The sequence below is a fragment of the Mustela lutreola genome, chromosome 4 (genome assembly GCF_030435805.1).
Source record: "Mustela lutreola isolate mMusLut2 chromosome 4, mMusLut2.pri, whole genome shotgun sequence".
Lineage (NCBI taxonomy): Eukaryota > Metazoa > Chordata > Mammalia > Carnivora > Mustelidae > Mustela > Mustela lutreola.
Genome location: NC_081293.1, coordinates 111,999,769 through 112,023,439, shown reverse-complemented (window position 1 = coordinate 112,023,439; position 23,671 = coordinate 111,999,769). Strand labels below are relative to the sequence as shown.

Here is a 23,671-nt window from a genome sequence, read left to right as displayed (position 1 = left end):
AATGGAATTGTTTTCTGAATTTCTCTTCTGCCAGTTTGTTATTAGTGTGTAGAAATGCAACAAATTTGTATATACTGATTTTTGTATGCTGCAACTTCATTGAATCCAATTACTTCTGATAGCTTTTTGGTGGAGTCTGGGGTTTTCTTTGTATAGTGTCCTGTCATCTGCAAATAAAGTTCTACTTCTTTCTTACCAATTTGAATGCCTTTTATTTCTTGTCTGATTTCTGTGGCTAGGATATCCAATGCTGTGTTGAATGAAGATGGTGAGATTGGACATCCTTGTCTTATTCCAATCTTAGCAGAAAAGCATTCAGTTTTTTACCCTTGAGTATGATGTTATCTGTGGGTTTATCATTATATTGAGGTATGTTACCCCTAAACTTACTTTGTTGAGTTTTTGCCATGAACAGATGTTGAATTTTGTCAGATGTTTTTTTCTGCATCTCTTGAGATAATCATATGATTTTTATCCTTCATTTTGTTGATGTGGTGTATCCCATTGATTGATTTGAGGATATCGAGCCATCCTCAGAATAAATTTGATTTCATCGTGGTGAATCATCATTCTACTGTATTGTTGAATTTGGTTGCCAAGCACATTTGTTTAGGATTTTTGCTCCTGTGTTCATAGGGATATTGTCCTGCAGTTTACTTTTTTTTAAGTGTCTTTGTCTGGTTTTGGTTATCGGAATAATGCGGTCTTGTAGAATGTATTTGGAAGCTTTCCTCCTATTCTGTTTTTTTAGAGTAGTTTAAGGAAGATAGGTTTTAATTCTTTTTTAAAGTGTTTAGTAGATTGACCTAACTCCATCAGTCCTGGACTTTTGTTTGTTGGGAGGGTTTTGTTTTGTCTTGTTTTTGTTTTGGGGAGGAAGAACACTTTATTTCATACCTCAGCTTGAGAGTATAATGCATAGCTTTGAAGTTGAATCTGATGACAGATTCAATTTTGTTACCAGGTGTCTGTTCAGGTGTCTGTTTCTTTCTGGTTTAGTTTTGAGGATTGTACATTTTTAGGAATTTAATGATTTCTTCTGTGTTGTCCAGTTTGTTGGCATATAATTTTTTGTTGTAGTCGCTTACTAATCTTTTGTAATTCTGTGCTGTTGGTTTTTACTTCTCTTTAATTTCTCATTTTATTTATTTGAACTGTCTCTTTTTTTCTTGATGAGTCTGGCTAAAGTTTTATCAGTTTCACTTTTCAAAGAAAGAGCTCTCGGTTTCATTGATTTTTATTATTTTTTAGTTTCTTTCATTTCTGCTCTGATTTTTCTGTCCTCCTTTTACTAACCTTGGGCTTTGCACTTTTTTTCCCCTGGTTTCTTTTGTAAGGTTGAATTAAGATTTTTCTTGTTTCTTGGTTGTATTGCTATCAATTTCTATCTTAGAACTGCTTTCTCTATGTGCCAAAGATTTTGAACCATGATGTTTTGGCTTTCATTTGTTTCCATGTATTTTTTTAATTTTCTTTTTGCTTTCTTTGTTGACCCATAGGTGGTTTGGTGTTGGGTTGTTTGTTGTTGTTGTTGTTTTTTAAGATTTTATTTATTTGAGAGACAGATTGAGCAGGGGATGGGGGAGAGGGAGACAGAAGCACACTCCCCTCTGCATACAGAGTCTGATGCAGGGCTTGATCCCAGGACCCTGTGATCATGACCTAAGCCAAAAGCAGATGCTTAACCATCTACGCCACCCAAGTGTTCCTAAATGCTTTTTAAGGTTAAATTTAGTGAGACCTTTTTAAGATTTTATTTATTTGACAGAGAGAGATCACAAGTCGAGAGAGAGAGGAAGGAGCAGGCTCCCTGCCTAGCAGAGAGCCCGATGCGGGACTCAATCCCAGGAACCTAGATCATGACTGAGCCGAAGGCAGAGGCTTAACCCACTGAGCCACCCAGACAGCCCCTAACATGTGATTTGTCTTGGAGAATGTTCAGGTGCACTTGAAAAGAATGTTTTTTTTTTTTTTTTTTTTTTTTTTTTGGATCTGATGTTCTACATATATCTGTTAGGTTCACCTAGGCTAATGTCTTGTTCAATGACACAATTTCCTTACTGATTTTCTGTTTGATTTTCTCCATTGATGCAAGCCGGCTATCCCCTACTGTTAATGATACTGTCACTTTTTCCCCTTATGTCTGTTAATATTTGTTTTATTTATTTAGATGCTCTAATATTGGGTACAAAGAGATTTACAATTGTTATGTTCTCTTGTTGGATTAATTCTTTATCGTTATGCAGTGCCACTGTCTGTTGTCATAGTCTTTATTTTCAAGGTGATTCCATCTAATATAAGTATTGCTACTCTGGCTTCTTTTCTTCCCTTTTTTTTTTTTTTCTTGGCTTCCATTTGCTTGGAATATCTTTTTCCATCCCTTCCCTTTCGTCTTTATGTTTTTGTAGGTCTGAATCGAGTCTCTTATAGGCAGCATATAGATAGGTCTTGTTTTTTTATCCATTCCATCAGCCTAGATCTTGTGGTAGTATTTAGACTCTTTATATTTAATTATCAGTAAGTGTGTATTTATTGCCATTTTGTTCATTGTTTCCATAGCTTTTCTCGGTTCCCTTTTTTTCTTGTTCTTTTTCCTTGTGATTGATGACTTTAATGTTATGCTTGGCTTTTTCTCTTTTTTTGTGTATCGGGTGTAGGTTTTTGGTTTGTGGTTATCATGTGGTTCACATCTTAAGTATACAGCAATCTGTGTTAAGTTGATGGTCACTTAAGTTTGAGCATTTTCTAAAAGGACTGCATTTTTATTCCCCCACCTTCCATGTTTTATGTATATGTTACTATATTTTACATGTTTTGAGTGCCCTTAACTACCTTTTTTTTTTAATTTATAATTGTCCTCATTGAAGCGGGCTGGAGCTGGGAGTTCCTTGGCCTGGAGGGGGATGACTGGAGCTGGTGTGGGCTAGGGGCCCAGGGCTCACTGAGGCAGCAGGCCATTTTGAGTGCCTGGACCTTGCTCCTGTCTGTGCTATCAAGGTGGAGGGGGAATGTGAACAATGGTACTTGTCAGCCTCTCCAGCTCTGGAGAGATTTCCAGTAGTTTCCCCTCCATTTTGCCCATGCTGTAGGGTTAGTAAATGAACTTTTCTTTTTGGTTCTTAAAAGGATTGTGCTTTTTTGCTGTGCCCAAGGATGGGCAAATCTGCACGGGGCCCCTCAGTGCTGTCCCTCCTTCCTGTAGTTGGTAATGTTGGGGGTTGGGATCCCATTGTTACTGTGTCTCAGGCTCTCCATCTGTTCTCTGTTTGGTCCCTCTATCCTTTGTTGTACAGAAGCTGTTGAGTCATTCCTCGTTCTTCCAGAGGAATTGCTCTCTGTGGACGTGTAGATTCCATCTGTCTTTGGGAGGTGAATTCAGGGTCTTCCTATGCTGCCATCTTGGACACTTCTGGACTTTTATATCTAAGCTCCTATCAGCATCTCTACCTACAGATCTCTCAGACGCTGTATTCAGTACATTAATAACTTAACCTTTCCCTCTTCCTCTCCTCTTTTACCCACAAAGAAACAAAACCAAACCTGTTGCTTTCTTAATATTTCTCATCTCAGTGAGTTGTACCATCCTCATCTACAGGTTTAAGCAGGAAGTTTGGGAATTACCTGTGACTTCTGTCATGTCATCGCACCTCCTGTTGAGTCAGTGGATCCTCACGTGATGCCGCAAGATACTATCTCACGAATATGGCCTCCTTTTTTTCATGCATCACCTTGATCCCAGTTCAGGCCAGTGTCATGTCTTACCCTAAGTCTCCCTGACTTTCATCTTTTTCAGTGGCTGAAGTCCTCTCTTAAAACACGAATGTAATCGTGTTCTTCCATGCTGAAAATCCTTCAATAACTAGTGATCGTCATTAGGATAGCTCCAAAATCTTAATGTTGTTGAAAGGCCAGAGTGATGCGGCCCTGGCTTCAGTCACCAGCCTCATTTCTAGCCCCTCTCCCTCTCAAACTATGTACCAGGTACAGCGAAATACCAGTTTCTGAACAAGCTACGCTCTTTGACTTTCCTGTAGGCCTTCTGTTTGGAAAATGCTTCCCTCTACCAGTCTCTGCTCTCAGAGCCTTCCCTGACTACTCCGCTGATTAACTGCCTTACATGCCATTAGGTACTCTTTGCTGAGTGTCCCATTGTATCTGTACTCGCTGCAGTATTCATCTCACTTTATTGAACTTAACTTGTTGACTTGTTTTTCTTTAATTAAATCATCCACTGCCTGAGGTCAGAGGTCATGGCTGTTTCATCGACTGTGCATCTTCAATGCATAGCCCAGTGCTGATACATAAGTAATCACGTGTTAGCTTTTGTTGTTATTGCCGAGTAAATGTCCGATGATAAATACCTTTCAGAAGTCAGCTTAGATAGTACTTTTTTAGCACTTTTTAAGTCCTTTGTTTCTGAGAAAGCTCAAGTCTTTCTGTGATGAATATGAGATTCATATTCGAATCTCTGTGGCTTTCCTTAATATTGCTTACCCAGGTCTTATAGATACCAGATTGTTATTTTGTTGTCATCTTCTGATCTAGTCTCCTCTGTCAGGATCACTTGGAAATGGCGTTCAGAACTAATAAGCATGATAATTAATAAGCATAAATAAATAATAAATAAGCAGGATAATTGAGAGAACTTGTTCTTGATACGGAGTCTGCTTCATTTGATATAATCCTTTAGGATCAGTTTGATTATCTTTTCCTTTTCAAAGCATGTATTGAGTTTATAGTCAGTTGAAAACTTCACATCTTTTGCTTGAGGAATTTTGAGTTTTTAAATCTAAATAAATAAATAGACCTAAATAAGGGATTTTGAGCCTTTATCCTTGCTTTAATCTGCTGTTCACTTATACCCGTTATTCCAGTCTTTTCCTTTGTCTTGATTTGGTTATCCTTACACTTAACTACTTTTTCTTGCCATGTGTAATTCGTAAATTTGGGAAGCATGTTAACTAAGGCACGTGGCCTATCATCTGATCTTATCTAAATTGATTAATGAAACTGTCTCTGGTGTCCTTCACATCATATGAAATATTGAAAGCCATCTGACTCTACAGCCTTTAACTTGTTTATAAATGTATTTAAATATCCACTAATCCATTACATCTAAGGGATGTGAAATTTTCTTTCCTTTTTTTTTTTTGAAGACTTGAAGACTTTGCTGATAATAAAAATATCCTACATTATTGTCCAGTCCAGAAAAGCCTTCAGAAAATAGTTTAAATGACCTGTTTGGAATACTTTTGGTAGTATCTAATGATTATCAGACCATCTATTTAACTATCTCTTCTAGTATTTAGCAGGGATTGACCTCTGTTCCACATTTCAATGAATCTTGTTCTTTTCACTTCTTTTTTTTTTTTAAGATTTTAAAAATGTATTTGACAGAGAGAGAGAGAGTGCGCACAAGTACCCAAAGAGGGGGGTGGGCGGGGTTGGGGGGGAATCAGGCTCCCTGCCGAGTGGAGAGCCCCATGTGGGGCTCAATCCCAGGACCCTGAGATCATGACCTGGGCTGAAGGCAGAGGCTTAACCCACTGAGCTACCCAGGCACCCCTGTTCTTTTCACTTCAGAAAATTTTAGGCAATACATTGCTTGTTTGGCTCCATTTGACAGCTCCCTTATGCTCATTAAGTTCCCAGAGCTCACTGACTGACAGTGTCTCTGTCATCAGATTATGATCAGATTTGTTTGGTTGGAGAGTTAATTAATCAAAAATGAATAGTTTTCTCATCTTAATATTTTCTCTATTCATTCCACTTTGAAAATTGTTCTCATGGGTAGATAAAATTGAGCAAGAAAAAGGAGTAACATAGATTTACTTTATTTTTTTTGATAAGTATAATAATATCCCAAAGCAATAATTCTCTCTTTCATTTCAGCACTTTTGCCTTAGATAAGTGTTCGATCATTTTAAAAATCTTAATGCTTTATGTGTCTCAACCAAATTGAATATTTTTACAAATGTCTTTTTAAAAATTTAAACTTATTAGAGATAACTTACTAGTAGTCATACTTCTGTTTTTAATTTCTCATAAAGATTATTTGTGTGACTGTCTTTTTATTTTTTCATAGTTTACCTTTTTTCATTCCAGTTTAATTTAGTGCTTGAACTTTGGCTCTGCCTCTTGATGACTATACTATGTCCTTAAATGAATGAACTTCTCTGAACTAGTTGATTCATCATAAAAATCCCCATTTTAATAAGAGTAATTGCCATACAGTATTATTGTTGGAATTTAATCAGGTAAAATACAAATAAAACACATAACCAGTGTCTAGTAGCTGATAAACTCTAATACAGTGCCTGACTTCTAGTATCTGGTAGATACTATTAGAGTTTTCCTATTTCTTAGGATTTTGAAATCCATTTTCCTAAAGAATAAGACATTTGTCTAGCTCTCTCTGCTCATTATTCCCTACTTTGAATTCAAGATGAAGCTTTTTACCATTTCCCACTTTCTTACTATTTTGTTGTTGTTGAAAATGTCATGATTGTTTTCTTTTAATGGCTGAATAATATTCCTATGTATGTATACCACACATTTTTAAAACTATTTTTTGAAGTTTAATTGATTAGTTTCAGATGTACAATAGTGACTTAATATACTCTTACTATTTCTTACTTTCTCATTTAGGTTCAGAGGAGTGTATTTTTAACACCTTCATTGAGATATAGTTCCTGTATCTCTCCTCACCCATTTAAAGTGTACAGTTCAGTGTTTTTTATTTTGTTTGTTTTTTAAAGTATGTTCACAGCGTTGTGCAGTTGTCAGCATGATCCTAATTCCAGAGCATTTTTTTTACCTCAGAAAGAAACCCCATGTCCACTGGCTGTGACTCTGCCTTCCTCCCTTCTCCCAGGCCCTGGAAACCAGTAATCTACTTTCTGGGATTGTGGAATTGCCTATTTTGGACTTTTCACGTAAACGGAATTCACACAGTATGTGGCCTTTATGTCTCCAGCTTCTTCACTTAGCGCCACGTTCTCGGGGTTCACATGTACTTCATAACTGTAGAGCCGGATAGCCCGCCCTATGGCTAGAGCACATTGGGTTTATCCATTCATCCATTGATAGACATTTGGCCGGTTTCCACTTTGGAACTGTTAAGAATAATACTGCTATGAACGTTTATGTACGGGTTTCCATGTGGACATCTGTTTTCATTTTCCTTGTGTGTAAACCTTAGGAGTGGATTTGTTGGGTCACATGGTAGTTCTGCATTTGGCCTTTCGAGGAGCTCTGTTTGCAGAGTGGCTGCGCTTTTGTCCTCCAGCAGGGTGAATTCGGTTGTTCACATCTTCCCAGGAGTAGCAGTGGTGCCGTTTTTGATTTGAACCATTCTCATAGGTGTGTAGTAGTAGCTTCTGGGCATTTCAATTTGTGTTTCTTTAGTGGCTTGTAATGTGGAGTATGTTTTTAGGGGCTGATTTTCCATCTCTACATTGTCTTTTGTGACATAACCTCTTTAACTATTTCATCTGGCTTTTTATTGGATATGTTATTTGAGAGCTCTTTATGCAAAGAATGTAAATCCTTTATCAAAAAGATTTTTTGCAAATATTTTTTCTCCATCTGTGGCTTCTCTGTCTCTATTATTAATATTAGTTTTAGAAGAGGAGAAGTTTTTAATTTTGATATAGTCTCATCTTTTTTTTTTTCTTTCATGGATTATGCCTATGATGTAATGTGACCCTAACTCAGGGTCACGAAGATTCTTTACTATGTTTTTGGCCATAAATTTCATAGTCTTGAGTTTTATAATAAGGTCCATGATTCATTTTGAGTTAATTTTTGTATATATGCTTGTGATTGGATTTTTAGTGTCGCTGTATTGCCTTTAGTTTACTAAGCTCTCATTCCCAAAATGCAGGAAATTTTTAAAATGAATGCATAAAACTTATTGGAAAGGTAAACTTCTTACTTTAAATTACCAGACAATTTTCATACAAATTCTTTAAAAGGATATGTTCATTTTTTGTCATATCCTATTTAATGCTGTAAAATTATATTCATCTTGCCTGTTTTATAAAGAGGTATTCAGACATTTTAATTGCTAAAATTTTAAAATATTAAAAAGCAGCATTCAGTTTAAATTACAGTTGGAGTGTTCTATTGAGAAAATAATATATGAAGCCAGTTTAATATTTTACAAATACCAGTAATAAGTAGGAGTCAGAGGACCTTCTTCATTATCTTCTTTCCCACTTGTTGTCCTCTTCCTGGACCAGATCCCTGTGTAGCTCATTCCCTCTCTTTGTGCACGCGTCAGAAAAGCTTTCCCCAATGACCATGCTCTTTAAAATGGTAGCCTTACTCCTTCCAGCAGTCATGGTTCTGCTTTCTGTTTCATTTTTCTCTGAGCACTTTACTATCCTCTATGTGAATTTTATTTTAATCTGCCTCCCTTCCCAGAATATAAGCTCCCTGGGGGCAGCATTTTGATTACTGATGTGTGCCTGGCATATTGTAGGTGCTCAATAAATGTTGAAGGAAAGAACAAATTAATACATGAAATACATGAGACATTTATTTGCCACTGTGTTCATTTTAAACTTTAGAGCTTCTAATAGGGACATAGTAATAAAAGAGACTATCTGACAGTAGATTATTTATAATGTTTCAGTAAATACTTGCTTTAGGAACCTTTATTCTTATTTTTGCGATTTTTAAAAATTATTATCTACAGGGTTCAGTTTGGCAAAGACTTGGTGCAGATGTGACAGCAGTTGAGTTTTTAGGTCATGTTGGTGGAGTTGGAATTGATATGGAGATATCTAAGAACTTTCAACGCATCCTTCAAAAACAAGGATTTAAATTTAAATTGAATACAAAAGTTACTGGTGCTACCAAGAAGTCAGATGGAAAAATTGATGTTTCGTAAGTATGCTTCATTTGGTTTTGATACGATATCTTGATCTCTTTGCTTCAGGAAAACCCTCTTTTTCAGAATCAGAGTTTGTTATCACTTAGGGCCATTTTATTGCTTAATATAACTCTGTATTGCTTATTAAATCTGTCCATTGAAATTCATGATGAAGTTGATGCCAGAAAATTTAATCGAGTGTTCTCACTGTAATGTGCTTCCTCCTGGTATACATTTGGAAATATTTACACTCTTAACATTCAGTAAAACTCCGTATTTTTAGATATATAGGGGGAAATCAATAAGAATATTAGATTGTTTACTGTGTGCCTGGCACTTTTCTTACCAAATATCCCTATAACATAATGAAATTATTTGCCTGAGGTCACACAGCAAGTGAGGGGTGGGGACATTGCTTGATCTTTTCATTGTAAGACCTATGTTCTTGTTTTTTGTTTTTGTGAGGTTTGACTGATAGACCTCTAGAGGATTTGTATGTTTTCATGGCATGACTCCTGTTTGTTTAAAGTGTCAGCATCACTTTAGAAACATCTGTTCTTACATTTCTAAGTCAGTTGTTTCTGTTGATGTGTGGTTAATAGTCACACACTGTTCATTGTCTAGTATTGAAGGTGCTTCTGGTGGGAAAGCCGAAGTTATCACGTGTGACGTACTCTTGGTTTGCATTGGCCGACGACCCTTTACTCAGAACTTGGGACTGGAAGAGCTTGGAATTGAACTAGATCCTAGAGGTAGAATTCCAGTCAATACCAGATTCCAAACTAAAATTCCAAAGTAAGTTGGATAATTATGTGTATTTTCAAAAAACTTAAAATTTTATTTTAAATACTGTTTTGAAAATAAGACTTGTCATGCTCAAATGCACTGGCTTTGGGGAAGAAGAGTAAACTCATCTGTGGAAACAGAAAGAATTAAATGTTTTCATTACCTGGAGATGAGAACCGGAACTTACAGTTACCCATTTTGTCTATTTTTTGGTTACTTAGTAACTAGAAACTTATGTTACTAGTTGAAGATGGCATAATGAAGATGAGTAGCTGTGGCGGCAGAAGTTGACTGTGTTTCTTTTCTTCTCTGTGGTAGCATCTATGCTATTGGGGACGTGGTTGCCGGTCCAATGCTGGCTCACAAAGCAGAGGATGAAGGCATCATCTGTGTTGAAGGAATGGCTGGTGGCGCTGTGCACATTGACTACAACTGTGTACCCTCTGTGATTTACACACACCCTGAAGTTGCTTGGGTCGGCAAATCAGAGGAGCAGCTGAAGGAAGAGGTAATTCTGGGGTAGCTTGAATGCCATTGTATGAATTGAGTTAATGACGCTGGTGGCTGAGAATCATTTTATTATTAATGCATTTTGAAATTATGTAGAACATTATATATTTTTTCCTTTGTCAGTAGTATAGAGGAGATCATTCACTTGCCTGTCTTCAAAGTGGTAATTCCAGAGCTCTTACATTTTCCTTTGAAATACACCCCGATGAACTGATGTTTGTGTTTGCTTGTGTTTGTAGCCAGAATGTATCTCATTAGCAAGCAGTTTTGGTCTTGCCCTTAATATACTCTGAAGAGTTGCCTTCTTGGAATTTATTTTCTGAACATATGGTGGATGATTGCACTAACGGGAATACATTTTTTCAGCGTTTATGTAGGTTCTCATTTTCTTTCTCTTGCAGGGTATTGAATACAAGGTTGGGAAATTCCCCTTTGCTGCTAACAGCAGAGCTAAGACAAATGCGGACACAGATGGCATGGTGAAGATTCTGGGACAGAAATCAACGGACAGGGTGTTGGGAGCACATATTCTAGGACCGGTGAGTATCCGAAAGCCCCAAACCCCGTTATGATTTCTGGAAAGCGTTGCTGTTTAGACTCAAAGCCAGCTGCTCTTTACATCCTGAGGTTGTTATTTACCAGCAGAAGTTCGTGTGTTTCTGACAAGGCGACCGGCAGCATTCTCGTGGGCTGGCTCATCACATCATCTGCTTTCTGTTCTGCAGCTGCCGTTATCCTCTTGAAACCTACACCAGGCCCTGTGCCTGCTGAAAACTCTCCAGTGGCCTTTTTCTGCCTCGGGCTGTTAACATACAAGGCCCCACGAAATCTGGTCCTGTGTGGCTTCCTGTCTTTCCTCTCTTCCCTTTCGCTCAGTAATTCCCTGCCTCATGGGCCTTCTCTCAGTTTCCTAACAGGCCAATGTTCCCACATCAGCGCCTTTGTGCTTGTGGAACCCGTTGCTTGGAATTCTGTGCCTCCATGTCTTTGTATGACTTGTTCCTGTTAGGTCTCAGCTCAGATGTTACCTCCTCAGAGAGGCTCTTCCTCCCACAGGCCCTGAAGTACACACTTCCCTTAGCATCTGCCACAGTATTGGTAATAGAACATTGGAGTCCTTAGTCTGTAACACATTTTTATGTATACGTGCAGTAACTTTAGTGTTCACGGTTGTGGGGGCAGGAGTTGCTCTCCCCATTTTTGAAGTGAATAGATGAATGAAGCGCACACTGAGTGCTCGAAGGGACTCAGCCGTAGGATTAAAATCTAGGCCAGTTGGCTCTGGAGTCCAAGCCCTTCTCTTCTGTGCCGCCTTTCCGGTTAAGCTTTTCCTGCCTGGAGGCAGTTAACTGCTCTAGCAGCAAATCCTGTTAGCTTGTAGTTTTTGCCATGGGAAAAAAATGACTTCTTGGGCTGTTCTCTTAATAAAGGGCGCTGGTGAAATGGTGAATGAAGCTGCTCTCGCGCTGGAGTACGGAGCATCCTGTGAGGATATAGCCAGAGTCTGCCATGCACATCCGGTAATTATGGACAACATGCAGAATTAGTGGTTACCTCAGGTTTCTTCTCACCCAGAAGTATTTGGTTTCTAATTTTAAATTTCTTCCCTTACAGACCTTATCAGAAGCTTTTAGAGAAGCAAACCTGGCTGCATCGTTCGGCAAACCAATCAACTTTTAAATTAGAAGATTATATTTTTCTGAAATTTCCTGGGAGCTTTTGTGGAGGTCACATTTCTGAATAGGAAATGCTCACAGCTCCAAGAATTTCTAGGACTGAATTATGAAACTTTTGGAAGGTTTTAATAGGTTTGGAGAGAATGGAATAATCTCATCTATTTTAAAATAAATTGAATATTTTGTTTCAGTGCATTGAAATTGCAGAAAAAAGCTACTTATAGTAGCATCCTGGAAAATTTTCTTCAACCCATATTTTCATGCTGTTTCTGAACGATTCGACTTCACTAAATGTATGTTACATAGCTTTTATCTCTGCTCTTGTAAAGTTGGATTTACTTACATGGATGGAGCTGGCATAGGGTATGTGAGCCAGCTGTGTTTGAAGCAAGGTGATCAAGTTATTTTAAACTTGGTTTTCGTATTGGAAACAGTCATTAGGATCAGATTAAAGTATGTATAAGCCATACTGATGTAAATAAATGATCTCACTTATTTTATTTAATCCCTAAATTCTTGCAGCTTAGAGGTAGAATTTATGTTTAAATTTTTAAGGACCCATTGAGGTCTGCAGTTTCTAGTTACCCAGTTAGCCAGATTAAGGAGGTATATCTGTGAAATTCAGATACTAAATGGAGACATAACTGTATTACAGCAGGGAATGAAAATACAGAAATAAATAGCTTAAATATTCATTTACCTGTTGTTTTGAGTGGATGTCAAGATGGTCCTAATTCTTTATGACTACCTGTAGTGTATATTCTTACCTTACGTCTATTTATTCCTCTTCTAGGCCTGGATGTATCTTTTACCACACTGGGGGACGACACTAAGGCATTTAAAAGGTCATTACCCTTTCATCTGTTGTAGTGATACCAGCTAACTGTGGAGCATACACTTTTGGAGAGACAGCATATGGAAAATTTAATCTGTTTTCTCCTGTGGCTTTCTAGTGTATCCGTGGCTGGGTAAATGACTTTCTTTAAAGAGAGCTATAAAATCATATTTATCGATTAATGTTTAAAATGGCCAGCTTTTGAAAGACCTCAGTAACAAAGTATTAAATGTTAAAATAGGCTTTTGCATATTTTAACTAAATTAAAGAATCAGATTAAGTAGTTCTCAAATTTAGGATAGCATATTCTAACAAGGAAAAACTAAAAGTACTAGAAATGTGCAAACTAGATACTCACTTGATTGCAACTTACAGATCACAGCCTAAGGGAAAGTTTAGAGAGTGTAATGTGTCAGCAGAAGGCTATGTGGGATAAGGTACTGTCAATTGCTCAGTTAGAAGGAAAGTGTTGGGTTGTCCTCAGGTTTTAATTGCATCATCAGTGGGTCACATTTCCCTTTTTCTTCTATGTCCAGTGGTCTGGGACTGTGATGGTCATGAGTGATCCATCATAAAGACTTTGGATTCTCTTACTTACCTTGGAAAAATAGGGAGTTTCTCTCTCAGTGGGCAGTTAACTTGGCTGAACCCCAACTCCATTTTTGCTGGGGGCAGCAGCTGAAACATTTACCCAGGCATTTCAGCTTTACCTTGGCTGCATTATATCTATCCCATGCATGGTCAGCTGGACACTGGGCAAATGATATGCAGAGTTGGGGGGGGGTCCTCCCCACATGTGTCTCTTTTCTGGGGCTCCCCCCGCCTCATATTTTAGTTATTCTCATTGCCCCCGACCCAGTCTTCTGATTCCTTAATCAGTAAAACTTGGCTTCTGCCTAGTGTGATACTTGCTGGGACCCAGTGCTGTTCTCGGTCACCTCCCCTCTATCTCCGGCCTGCTTCTGGTGGGTCTCCTAGACCTTTACTTTAAAACATCTGTATTTTGTTCAGATTCTGCAGTAGTCATAGCAGGAGGGCTGGCCTGAGACATGCTACTATGCCATTATTGGAAATTACCTCTGTGTGTTTAAAAATCTGAAATCCCAGTATTATGTGAAGTGCTAGTTTAAACTTCAAACATGTTACCTACTTTAGGGAAAGAAATATAGTGAGAAATAGAATTTAATATGAAGTTCTAGTTATAGAAACACAAAATAGTTAAATATATCTAGGCGGGAATGAAGTTGTGGGTATAAAACAGATTTTAAATATTCATTTATTATTTACTAAGTTCTCACTATTTTCTTGGCTTGTGAGGGGTGGGAATTAGTTGTCCAGTTCCCTGAGTTAATTAAAATGAGTGATTCTGATGTAACATCTTCAGTCGTTTAGCTAGAGAGGAATGGGTAGTAGAAAAGACTTCAATTTTAAATAAAATATTTAAAATTAAGGAAAAAAATTAGTTGCTGTAGTTGATGATGAGGTAAAACAACTTTGCTAGGTAGTAGGATTTCTACCTAAATAAAAATGACAAATAATTGCCTTGAAGGAGAGGGAGGTTGCCTTATTGTTTAAATTATAAGTTTGGTTCAGGCTGAGCTTCACATGTGGCTGTGTTCGTGTGGGTGGTAGTTCAGTGCTACCCAGAACTGGTCTCTCTCTAAAAATTTGGCAAAAGACCACTGAGGGCTTGGCCTGTTCCTCCAGCTCCGCTCTGAGGTTGACAGGGGTTTGGCAGTTGGAATACAACTGTTTTCTTTATCCCATGGAATACGTGATTGTTCTGTGATTGTTTTGGCCTCTCGTACGGACTGTAGCAGAGAATCTCTAGTTTGTGAAATCTAATAAAGCCAGTATAAATACTGGGAAGTCACAGTATCACTTTGTACTTTGATTGGCACTGCTCATTTGGCAGGAGCAATGTTCCTAAACTCTGGCTGGATTTCATTTCCGCCTTCACCCTCACCACCTAGAATAGGGCCAGGATTGCTCACACTCGAAAGCCACAGTTTACCCTCCTGATTTTCTAAAAATTGCTTTTTATTCTTTCCCAGAGCAACGAATCCTTAGAGGAGATTTGGAGATTGGAGCCATTGAGTAGCCACTGAAATGGTGAAGGGGTGGGAGGGCCTCAGGCTATATCTACCCCTACGGCCCCCACTCCCCAGCCCCTAACCTGGGCCACCCCACTGGGAGGTGATTTGGGGGCAGATGTGTGGTGGATGTTGACTTAGCAAACATGATAGCTTATTTATAGACAAAAATAGAAATAAGGTCCCGTGAAGGCAGTTTGTTTATAAAACCATTTTACACAATCAGTAAAATTTAAAAATTATCCCCAATATATATTTATACAAAAGGACTGTATTTTATTTTTAACTCCGTACAAAATGTGGTGATTAAAAACATTAAATAGGTAATGAGTTGTATTTTGAAGATCATGAAGTCAGTTTTTTAAATGGAGCTCTTCTCCTTTGGCTACCTCGGCCACCTTCGAGCCTTTCCTCCTCTGTTACAAGCAGGTGCTATAAATGGCAACCTTCTGGCTTATATCCTTTAGGAGCGAACGGACCTCTCCTTCTAATCTTACTAATTCTTGAGCTTTATCTTCTAAATATTTTTGATTGTCCTCGTATTTTCTTTCTAAATCTGTGGGAGAGAAAAAGAAGTAGTCTGAGCCATTTATACTAGAATGATCTCTATCTCCTGCTGCTCCAAGACAAAGTGAACAGATTTTCAACCTTTTAAATAAACTCTGTGGAGGTCTTATGTTAAAATACTTTATGAAAGCATGAGCCTGAGACCCACCTTTCAGGAGCTGGAGCTTGCTATTGGCTTGAGCCAGAAGTGTTTTTGCTTCATTTTGTAGCATTTCAGCTTTCCTTCTGGCATCCGCGGATTCTTCGGTTTTTTGGGCAATTAATTTTTCCACTTTCTTATACTTTTCATCCACTTCGCCATCTAGAGCCTGCAGTTCCAGTTAGAGAACAGGGATACATGTAATCTCTGACATTTAGAGTGTCCTTGTGGCAAGCTTGGAAGGGTACTCAGGCATTAAGCTATTTGCTGTAAATAATTAAATATTCTGAAACAGTGGAATTACAGTACTGACATAGGAGTTTGTTTTTTTTTTTTTTTTAAATGAAAGATCTGAAAGACACTTCAGAGTTGGAGCAGGGCTCCAGGCCTTCTTTCTCCTATCAGCACTTTTCTCTGGCAATGGCGGAAGACAGTTACATGGTAGTAAAGAAGTAGGTTTTCTCTAAGTAGGTTTGCTGTGATCCAGTGTTAGATATCAGAAAAGGCCCATCTGAAGAGCTGACAGGTGGACCATCTAGACTGTGACTAGTGTGGGGTGTGCAGAGACTGAGGGAAGGAAGGGGAGATGAGACATTGGTGTGGGTTTGACCTGCAGGTGCTGCTTTGGAGAAACATTGTTCAAATAGCCATTGATAAAGGGACCTAGCTCAGTGTCGGAGGTCTTGTTCATCTTAGTGTAATCAAATGCTATGTTTTTGGGGAAAATGCTATGTAAAAAGACTACTTGGGAAGATGTATGCTCTCAGCACCGCGAGAAAGTACAAACGTGATGGGAAAGAAGGACAGGGTAGTGCACTTTGCTTTCTGCTTTGTTCTCTTCCCAAACTGGAGGTAGGAGGAGGTCTCCTTTCTGTAATGTCTAAGTGCTACATTAACCTCAAGGAAAAAGCTTGACAAAATAGCAGTTTATAACTCCCTGCTATTCCTTTAACAGTTGGCACATTTCCCTCAAAAGTGTAAAGAGGTTTCTTTGGAGATAAACATTTGCCCGCTGAATGTGTGTTTTATTTTTATTTTTTTTTTTTTATTTTTTTTTTTTTTAAAGATTTTATTTATTTATTCGACAGAGAGAGATCACAAGTAGGCAGAGAGGAAGGCAGAGAGAGAGGACGAAGCAGGCTCCCTGCCGAGCAGAGAGCCCGATGCGGGACTCGATCCCAGGACCCTGAGATCATGACCTGAGCCGAAGGCAGCGGCTTAACCCACTGAGCCACCCAGGCGCCCTGAATGTGTGTTTTAATGATTACTTGGCTTCTAATGAAAAATTTGGGTTGTATGAGATTTTCTCTGCAACGTATAGTACCTTCCAGTGAGAAGCATGAATGCAAGCGGAAGAAGTGAGATTTAGTTCCCTGCTAGTGGTTCTGTGACGGACTCCTTAAGCTTTTCCTACCCTATTTTTCAAGATTTCTCAAACAGCCAAGTAAATACCGTATGCCATAAAGGCCTTCCTACTTGAATTACCAAAGTATAAGCTCTGTGTGCTTGTTTTAAGACTTCCGCTCCTAAGTTAATTTCATTTTTCTGTGTCCTTATCCATGTGTGGATATGAGGGCTCAGGTCACACTTCCTGGACACTTTCATATCCACTCCCACTCTTTTCCATCTGGGTCTCTAATGACTGCTATTTCAAAACAAGTCACTGGGGGTATTTCTGATGAATAACCGTTGGGTCCATGTCCCTTACTGATTCCAAGGAAGGTAATAAGGAGACTCATTGCTGCTTTATGAACACGGCTATGAAGTTACAAAGCTTTACTCACCTTTTTAACATCATCTGCACTTTGTTTCACAGTGTACACTACTTTTTCAATGTATTCTGCCTCCCCAGAGTTCTGGGCCGCCTTCCGCTTCAGCTCTTCCACGTTCCTCTCTAGCTCACTGATGCGCTGGGAGGCGTTGAGCAAGGTCTCCTCAGAAGCAGCGGTTTCAGACTCAATCTGCAAGTATAAGGTCCGTCACCCAGCCAGCCATTAATTTAACAAGTGGTCGGGCGTGCTAGGGATACAAGTTTAGAGGAAGATTAAAGGCTGCTTATACTCTCTTGCCCTGGACCCAAAGAAAAAAATGACTAAAAGGAAAACAGAATTTCAAGAAAGCTTAAATAAAGTGCCCAACTTTATTCTTCTTGTAATTCTGATGATCTTGGCTGGAAATTCATGTAAACTTCTTACTGAACCACCCCCAGACAGCTTGATGTGTTGAGAAAGCACTTTAAGGACACCTGGAAGCTTTGGCTAAACAATGGTCATAAATAAGCAGATGTGAGAGGAAGGATTTCCACAGAAATTTCCAAATTCATGTGGGTGGGAAAATGATAACTCCCAAGTCCCCTTTTGTTCTTCCTGTCAGCTCGAAATGTTAAACTCTAGTGAGGTTATAGGTCTTCAGAAACCACCCGGAAAGTTGAGTGTTCTCAGCTAATTACCAAAGGCAGACCAGGGATGTTCTTGAAAACTTGGAGAAGTCACTCTAGGACTGTGAGATGGCGTGTCGCCTGGGGAGGTGATGGCTAGGCCCCATAAATATTCAAAGTAATTTAGTGAAAAAATTTCTGGGTAATTGGCGAGGATCTACCTATGATCTCATTTCAAAGAATAATCAGTGAACATTGATTTTTAAAAGCTAGCCCAAGTTAAGCAGTCTGACCCATGACAGAAGCACCAGTTTCACTGAGCACCTTGGGGTTTTTTTTTTTTTTTTTAATTATCTTCAAGCATTGGTCTATTCATAGAATTAAGTCTGAATAATACTAATGTCATAACACAGACATGGCAAAATTTGTTAGTATTTCAAACCAAATGATTGGTAACCTAAAAGTTCACCCATTAATTAACATAGAAAAATACTCTTAGTAGTTCTGATTCTTAGACGAGAAGCTGTATAGTTTTAATTATAAAATGATTCTGTTTGACAAGCTTTCATTAAAAGCATAATTTAGACTTTCTTTTTGCTTCTTAACCTAAAACGCTTCTTGTCCCCCAGGGTCCCTGAAAAAAAAAAGTGTCATTGTTCACTTGTACTGTCAAGCCAAATATCCCACCTGTAGTTCCATTAAACACTATATTTTCTATTTTGCTTCTTAAAACTTAGCAATTTTTAAAAAAAGATTTACTTACTTTAAAGAGCATGTGTCTGCAAAGCAGGGGGAAGGGCAAAGGAAGAGGGAGAGAGCATCTCAAACAGACCTCTGAGCTGAGCACAGAGCATGACTTGGAGGTCGATCTCACAACACTGAAAGCACAACCTGAGCCGAAACCAAGAGTCGGAGGCTTAATCTGATTGTGCCACCAAGGTGCCCCAAAACTTAGTAATTTTTATAAAGTTACCTAAATAGATTAAGTTCATTAAAATGTTAACGGCACATGAGAAATTTGCAAAACCCTAGAGATAGAAAAATCAGAATAATCAAAGGGTTAGAACATCATAGTCTGGTGGGAAAATGTAATTTTTCCACACCTGGACAAGAAGGGCCCCCTATGTATATACTCAAAATTTAAGAAAGAAGAGTGGGGGAGGAACTATTCCTCATTTTCTTGAGCATAGTAGAATAGGGGAAGACAGGTTTCTATCAACCAGTGGAAGGAAAAGCAGGCTGAAAGACCACCTCTCAGAATTTAAACATTAGAGACTCTTGGCCTGGGAAGGGTGACAGTGCAGACTAATGGCATCTAATTTCAGAATATATTATGAGAAGATGGGTAAGGGATCATAGGAGTCCATTTCCCATCCATTCTTATAAAACAAAAATTATATTTGCATTACTTTTAAGTGATACGACTTTTAAAATAAAGTACTAAATCCATGTGAAAAATTCTTTGCGTATGCTTTTAATATCTAGTAGTCCTTGAGTTGAGTATTCTGCTTATGGTAAGTTTTGGGGGTGCCTGGCTGGCTCAGTCAATAGAGCAGGTGACCCTTGATCTCAGAGTTGTGAATTCAAGCCACACACACGAGGCATAGAGTTTACTTAAAAAAAACAATAAGTTTTCCATGCATTCTGAACAAAACATTGTTCAGCTGTAGGTTCCTCTAGAATTGGGGACTGGAAGCATTTTGACCTTCATTGCTCTTCAGAGGTTTTCAAAACGTACAATAAAATTTTGTGAATACTCACCTCATAAATTTTGAGATACTGTTGTTCACGATGTAGGTTGCTTTTGGGCTGCCTTATAACAGCAGGAGTTTCCTATAACTAAGTTTTAAAATTAATACCATCCTTCCTACTACTGAGTAGCATCTATGTGATTCCTTGAAGGAACAGGAGATAAACACATGGACTATGAAAGTAAAGGGGACTTAACGATCCACTGTCTTCAGGGTCCTTTTCCCCCCCTCAAGCAACATTTTTAGCACCCATGCTAAGGGAGTCGTTCAGCTTTACTGAGATTAGAGCTGTCTTTCATGTTCAGCTTTCACCTGTCAGATGGGCTTCCTCTCTGGGTAGTTTCTGTGAGCGTTTTCTGCCCGCACAGTGAGGGCTACACTGTCTTACCGAAGTGAGCAGGTTCTGGGTTCCCTGGATGTCTTCATCTGCCTGCTTAATGGCTTTCTCTGCTGCAATCTGGGCCTTTTCTGCTTCCTCCAGCGCTTCCTTCACCATGTCTGCGGTGACTTTAACGTCATTTGCACTTTTGCTGAGTGAAAGGAGGAGACCGTCAATGTGAACATGAAAAAGTTACTTCCTCTCAGAACATTAAAAAAAAAAAAAAAACCTTTCTTTTAAAGTACAGCCCTCTTGAAATGACCCAGAAGCACGCATACAGGTCACTCTTCCAAAATGTCCCTGGTTAAAGACTTTTTACTCCCTGCTAGACACACAAGCCCCCCCAAATGCCAGAACGTCTTCAGATACCTGGCTCTCTTAGCTTCTTCCAGCAACATCTCCGCTCTGGCAATGTCAGCAGCGCTTTGCTGTAGAATGACCTCGACTTGAGAAAGGCTTTCAACTCGCTCCCGAATATCTTCTGTCAAGTTCTGTAACTGCTGCGGGGTGCTGGGCATCTCCATCTTTAGTACCTCATTAGCCACTGCTTCAATGCTGTCCAGATCTGCACTATCCTCTGTGAAAACAATGATGTCCCCGTGAAAAGGTCAAAGTCACAGATGGCGACTCAGTCCCTTCTGGTCACCCACCTGGTGAATAGCCTTCTGGGTGACTCCAAGACCTAGGTACCTCCTGTTTAGGAATTTATAGTCGAGTAGTTACATGTAGAAAAAGTAGCTACAGGAATTGGGTACAGCCTGGGAAAGTCAGGGAGGGCTTTGTGGAGGATGAGGAACTGATCAGGTTTTGAAGGATAGTAGGACTCAAAAGGAGGAAGATGGACATCTCTGGATGGAGATGAGCCACGCATGTTCCATCAAAGTCAAACAGAGTGAGTGGTTTAGGTTACAGAAGAGTAGCAACTGGGGGAGGAGCAGAGGGAGAGAGAGACTCTTCAGTGGACTGCGTTGAGCACAGAGCGTGACAACGGGGCTCAGTCCCATGACCCTGAAACCATGACCTGAGCCGAAGCCGGGAGTCAGAGGCTTAACGGACAGCCATTGAGGTTCCCCGACTGGTGCCAACCTTTAATTGAGGTTGGGAGAACAGTTAGGACACTACTGTAATTGCAGAGGTAAAGAGCTGATACTCCTTACATAACTTATCTGCATTCTAGAAGTTTTCAGGAAGGGAGAAAATAAAGGCAGAGAAGCAAGAGAATCTGATAGCATATTATCACAGAAGCCAAGGAATTTCAGATGTCTAATGTGAAAAGTGGTCATAAAAATGCCCAAGAGGTTAGCCTTCAAACATGTCATTGATTTAAGGTTTTTTTTGTTTTGTTTTTCAACTATTAATACAAAAACGGACCCCTAAGCAGGAAAATATTTGATCAAGTGATGGCTTCCACAGGATATTTTGTAAGCTATCCATAGGAATATCACTGGCTCCTTTCTTAGTCCCCATTTTCCTTGCGAACAGAATAAACAGTATTTTGTTCAGGCGCCCACTTCTAAGGGAAGGTAAACTGAGCAACTCGGAGTTAAAAACGGATCAGTCTGCCAGTTAGGGTCATTCCATTCCATCTGACATTTACACATGGAGTGGGATGCTTTTCTGGTGGGTGAGATTTATGGAGATGACTGCTCCAGACTTCTAGGTAAGATTTCCTTCGTTTAAAAAAGATGTAACAGGGGAACGGGTGGTCTCTTCTTTCATTAGGTATTATTGAGGCTTTGTGTGAAGTGTGAAACTTTGGGCAGTCACCTTGTAAACTGGGAGGAGCTGGCCTGAGAGCAAAGCAGATACCTTTACTACATGAGCCTCAGAACATCTTGCTAGGTGAGACAGTATTTTTGATGAAGTCCATCTCAGTTGAAAGTTTTGTGTAACTTGAGGCCAAAACCTTTACTGATAACATTCAGACTGTGACCAGAAACACTTAAGAGCTGGACCACAAACTTGAGAGGTTTTTCTCTTTCTCTACAGAACATGAAGCAATAGAGCTAACCATTAAGTATGATGTCCTGCAAATACCAGGATAACAAAGCTTGGCAGGCAATGTCAAAAAGCCACTATAAGGATCTAATGACATTCTGTGTAATCGCTAACAGATTCCAAATTCCGTTCCCACAGTGTGTGTTTGACTTGATTTCCTATGTGGTGTCCCATCTGTGTCTGCAGATTATCAGAGAAGAGGACTTACATACACATAAGCTTAAGAAATGCCAACATTTCTTCACAAGGTTTTTTTTTTTTTTTTTTTTTTTTTTTTCCTTTTTGGAAATGTGACTCTATTCCTAGCCAGAAACTGATTTTCTCTAAAATGCAGACTTGAATCCTGGTCTCCCAAACACAGACTTTATAAAACACATTTTATATTCCATGAGAGGAAGAAATGGTTAAAAGTCAAACGAAAACAACTCCTTACGGGTCAGAAAGTTCCTGATTTGCTTGATCAGATTCCTCAGGTCCTCGTTGCTCTTGTCCACCTTTTCTTTGGTGGCGTTGGTTTTCAGCAGAACATCTTGAGCATTCTGTTTGGCCTCATCTGCCCTCAGTTTTGCTTCAGATACCTAAATATGAAAAACAAATGACCCAGGGAATGCCACTGAAAAGCTATGCATTTGGAACCATGGGTTTTAGAAACAAATGTTTCTTCCACTGTACTGTGTTCCCCTACAGAGGAAAGTGCTCGTCTACAGATGGCGACACAAGTTCTCATACAGATCAGGCTAGCACAGAGACATCTTTTCTAATAGTTTCTAATTCCTCTAAAACATTTGGTGGCCTATAAGACAGGATGTTAACATGGTCACTTTAGAAAAAGTAATGCTCCATTGCTCAGCATGAATTTTTTATAGTACAGCTCAGCGTATTCACAACCTGGACCCATGATAAGTGACATAATGGTCTCAAGTCATTGTCATAAGAAGAGAGCAAATTCTTAAATATTCTTAAATATTCTATGAAAACCTTCCTGTGTATTTCTTCCACTGATCTCACAAAAACCAGAACTTTCAGACCTGACATGTTCTTGCCATGCCCCTTCCATGTGACCATGGAGAACCGATCTTTCCCTTCCAGTTCTTCAGCCTGTCGCTGAGAGCCAACACCACAAAGCAAGGCTGTCCACTGAATTACCATCTTGGAGAGCTGCTCCACCTCGGCCAGTGCGCTCAGGACGTCTTGGTCAAAATCCATGGCTTTCTGCCAGGCTCCGTGTGCCACCGTGACCAGGCCCCCACAGCCGGGCCCCCCACACTTCTTCTCGCCTTCATCCGTTCTGCAGCTGGGGCCACCACACTCCGTCTCGGAACACGAGGCCCCTGGGGGTGTCCCGCAGGTCTGCAACAAGTCAGGGAGCAGGCACCAGCCTTCAGAGGGGGTGTCTGTGCCTCGGCACAGCTGTGAAGGGCCTGGGTGGCCCCAGAGAGCGTGTAAGTGGTCCTCAGCAAGGATGCTTGGGAACACAGTGTTCGGGGAGAGGATTGTAGAGCTTAGGAATAAGCTGCCCTACTCACTGCCAAGGAAACCGTTTACGATGCTTCACCAGTGCCTCCTGCCCCAGTGAACTGGAATGTCATCCGGGTGCTGCGTGGGGTGCAAACATTATCTGATGTGAGGCTGAAATCTGCCAATAGGAGAGCCAGAGAATGCTTCCCCTTTATCCTAAATCA

The 23,671-nt window shown here is 39.6% G+C and overlaps 2 protein-coding genes across 2 annotated transcripts in view; one reads left to right on the top strand and one right to left on the bottom strand.

Moving 5' to 3' along the window:
• The window catches only part of DLD (dihydrolipoamide dehydrogenase), a 29,741-nt gene extending 17,196 nt beyond the window's left edge, over positions 1-12,545 (top strand). The window contains exons 9-14 of the mRNA XM_059170793.1: positions 8,702-8,892; positions 9,503-9,673; positions 9,983-10,172; positions 10,576-10,713; positions 11,605-11,694; positions 11,789-12,545. Coding sequence (XP_059026776.1) covers positions 8,702-8,892; positions 9,503-9,673; positions 9,983-10,172; positions 10,576-10,713; positions 11,605-11,694; positions 11,789-11,854 — 846 coding nt within the window. The 3' untranslated portion in view covers positions 11,855-12,545. The remainder of the gene's footprint in view (positions 1-8,701; positions 8,893-9,502; positions 9,674-9,982; positions 10,173-10,575; positions 10,714-11,604; positions 11,695-11,788) is intronic.
• A 2,484-nt stretch (positions 12,546-15,029) lies between these two features.
• LAMB1 (laminin subunit beta 1) overlaps positions 15,030-23,671 on the bottom strand; it is a 67,742-nt gene continuing 59,100 nt past the window's right edge. The window contains exons 28-34 of the mRNA XM_059170792.1: positions 23,136-23,339; positions 22,423-22,567; positions 20,361-20,568; positions 20,001-20,142; positions 17,269-17,445; positions 15,494-15,653; positions 15,030-15,334 (exon numbers count right to left, since the gene is read on the bottom strand). Coding sequence (XP_059026775.1) covers positions 15,198-15,334; positions 15,494-15,653; positions 17,269-17,445; positions 20,001-20,142; positions 20,361-20,568; positions 22,423-22,567; positions 23,136-23,339 — 1,173 coding nt within the window. The 3' untranslated portion in view covers positions 15,030-15,197. The remainder of the gene's footprint in view (positions 15,335-15,493; positions 15,654-17,268; positions 17,446-20,000; positions 20,143-20,360; positions 20,569-22,422; positions 22,568-23,135; positions 23,340-23,671) is intronic.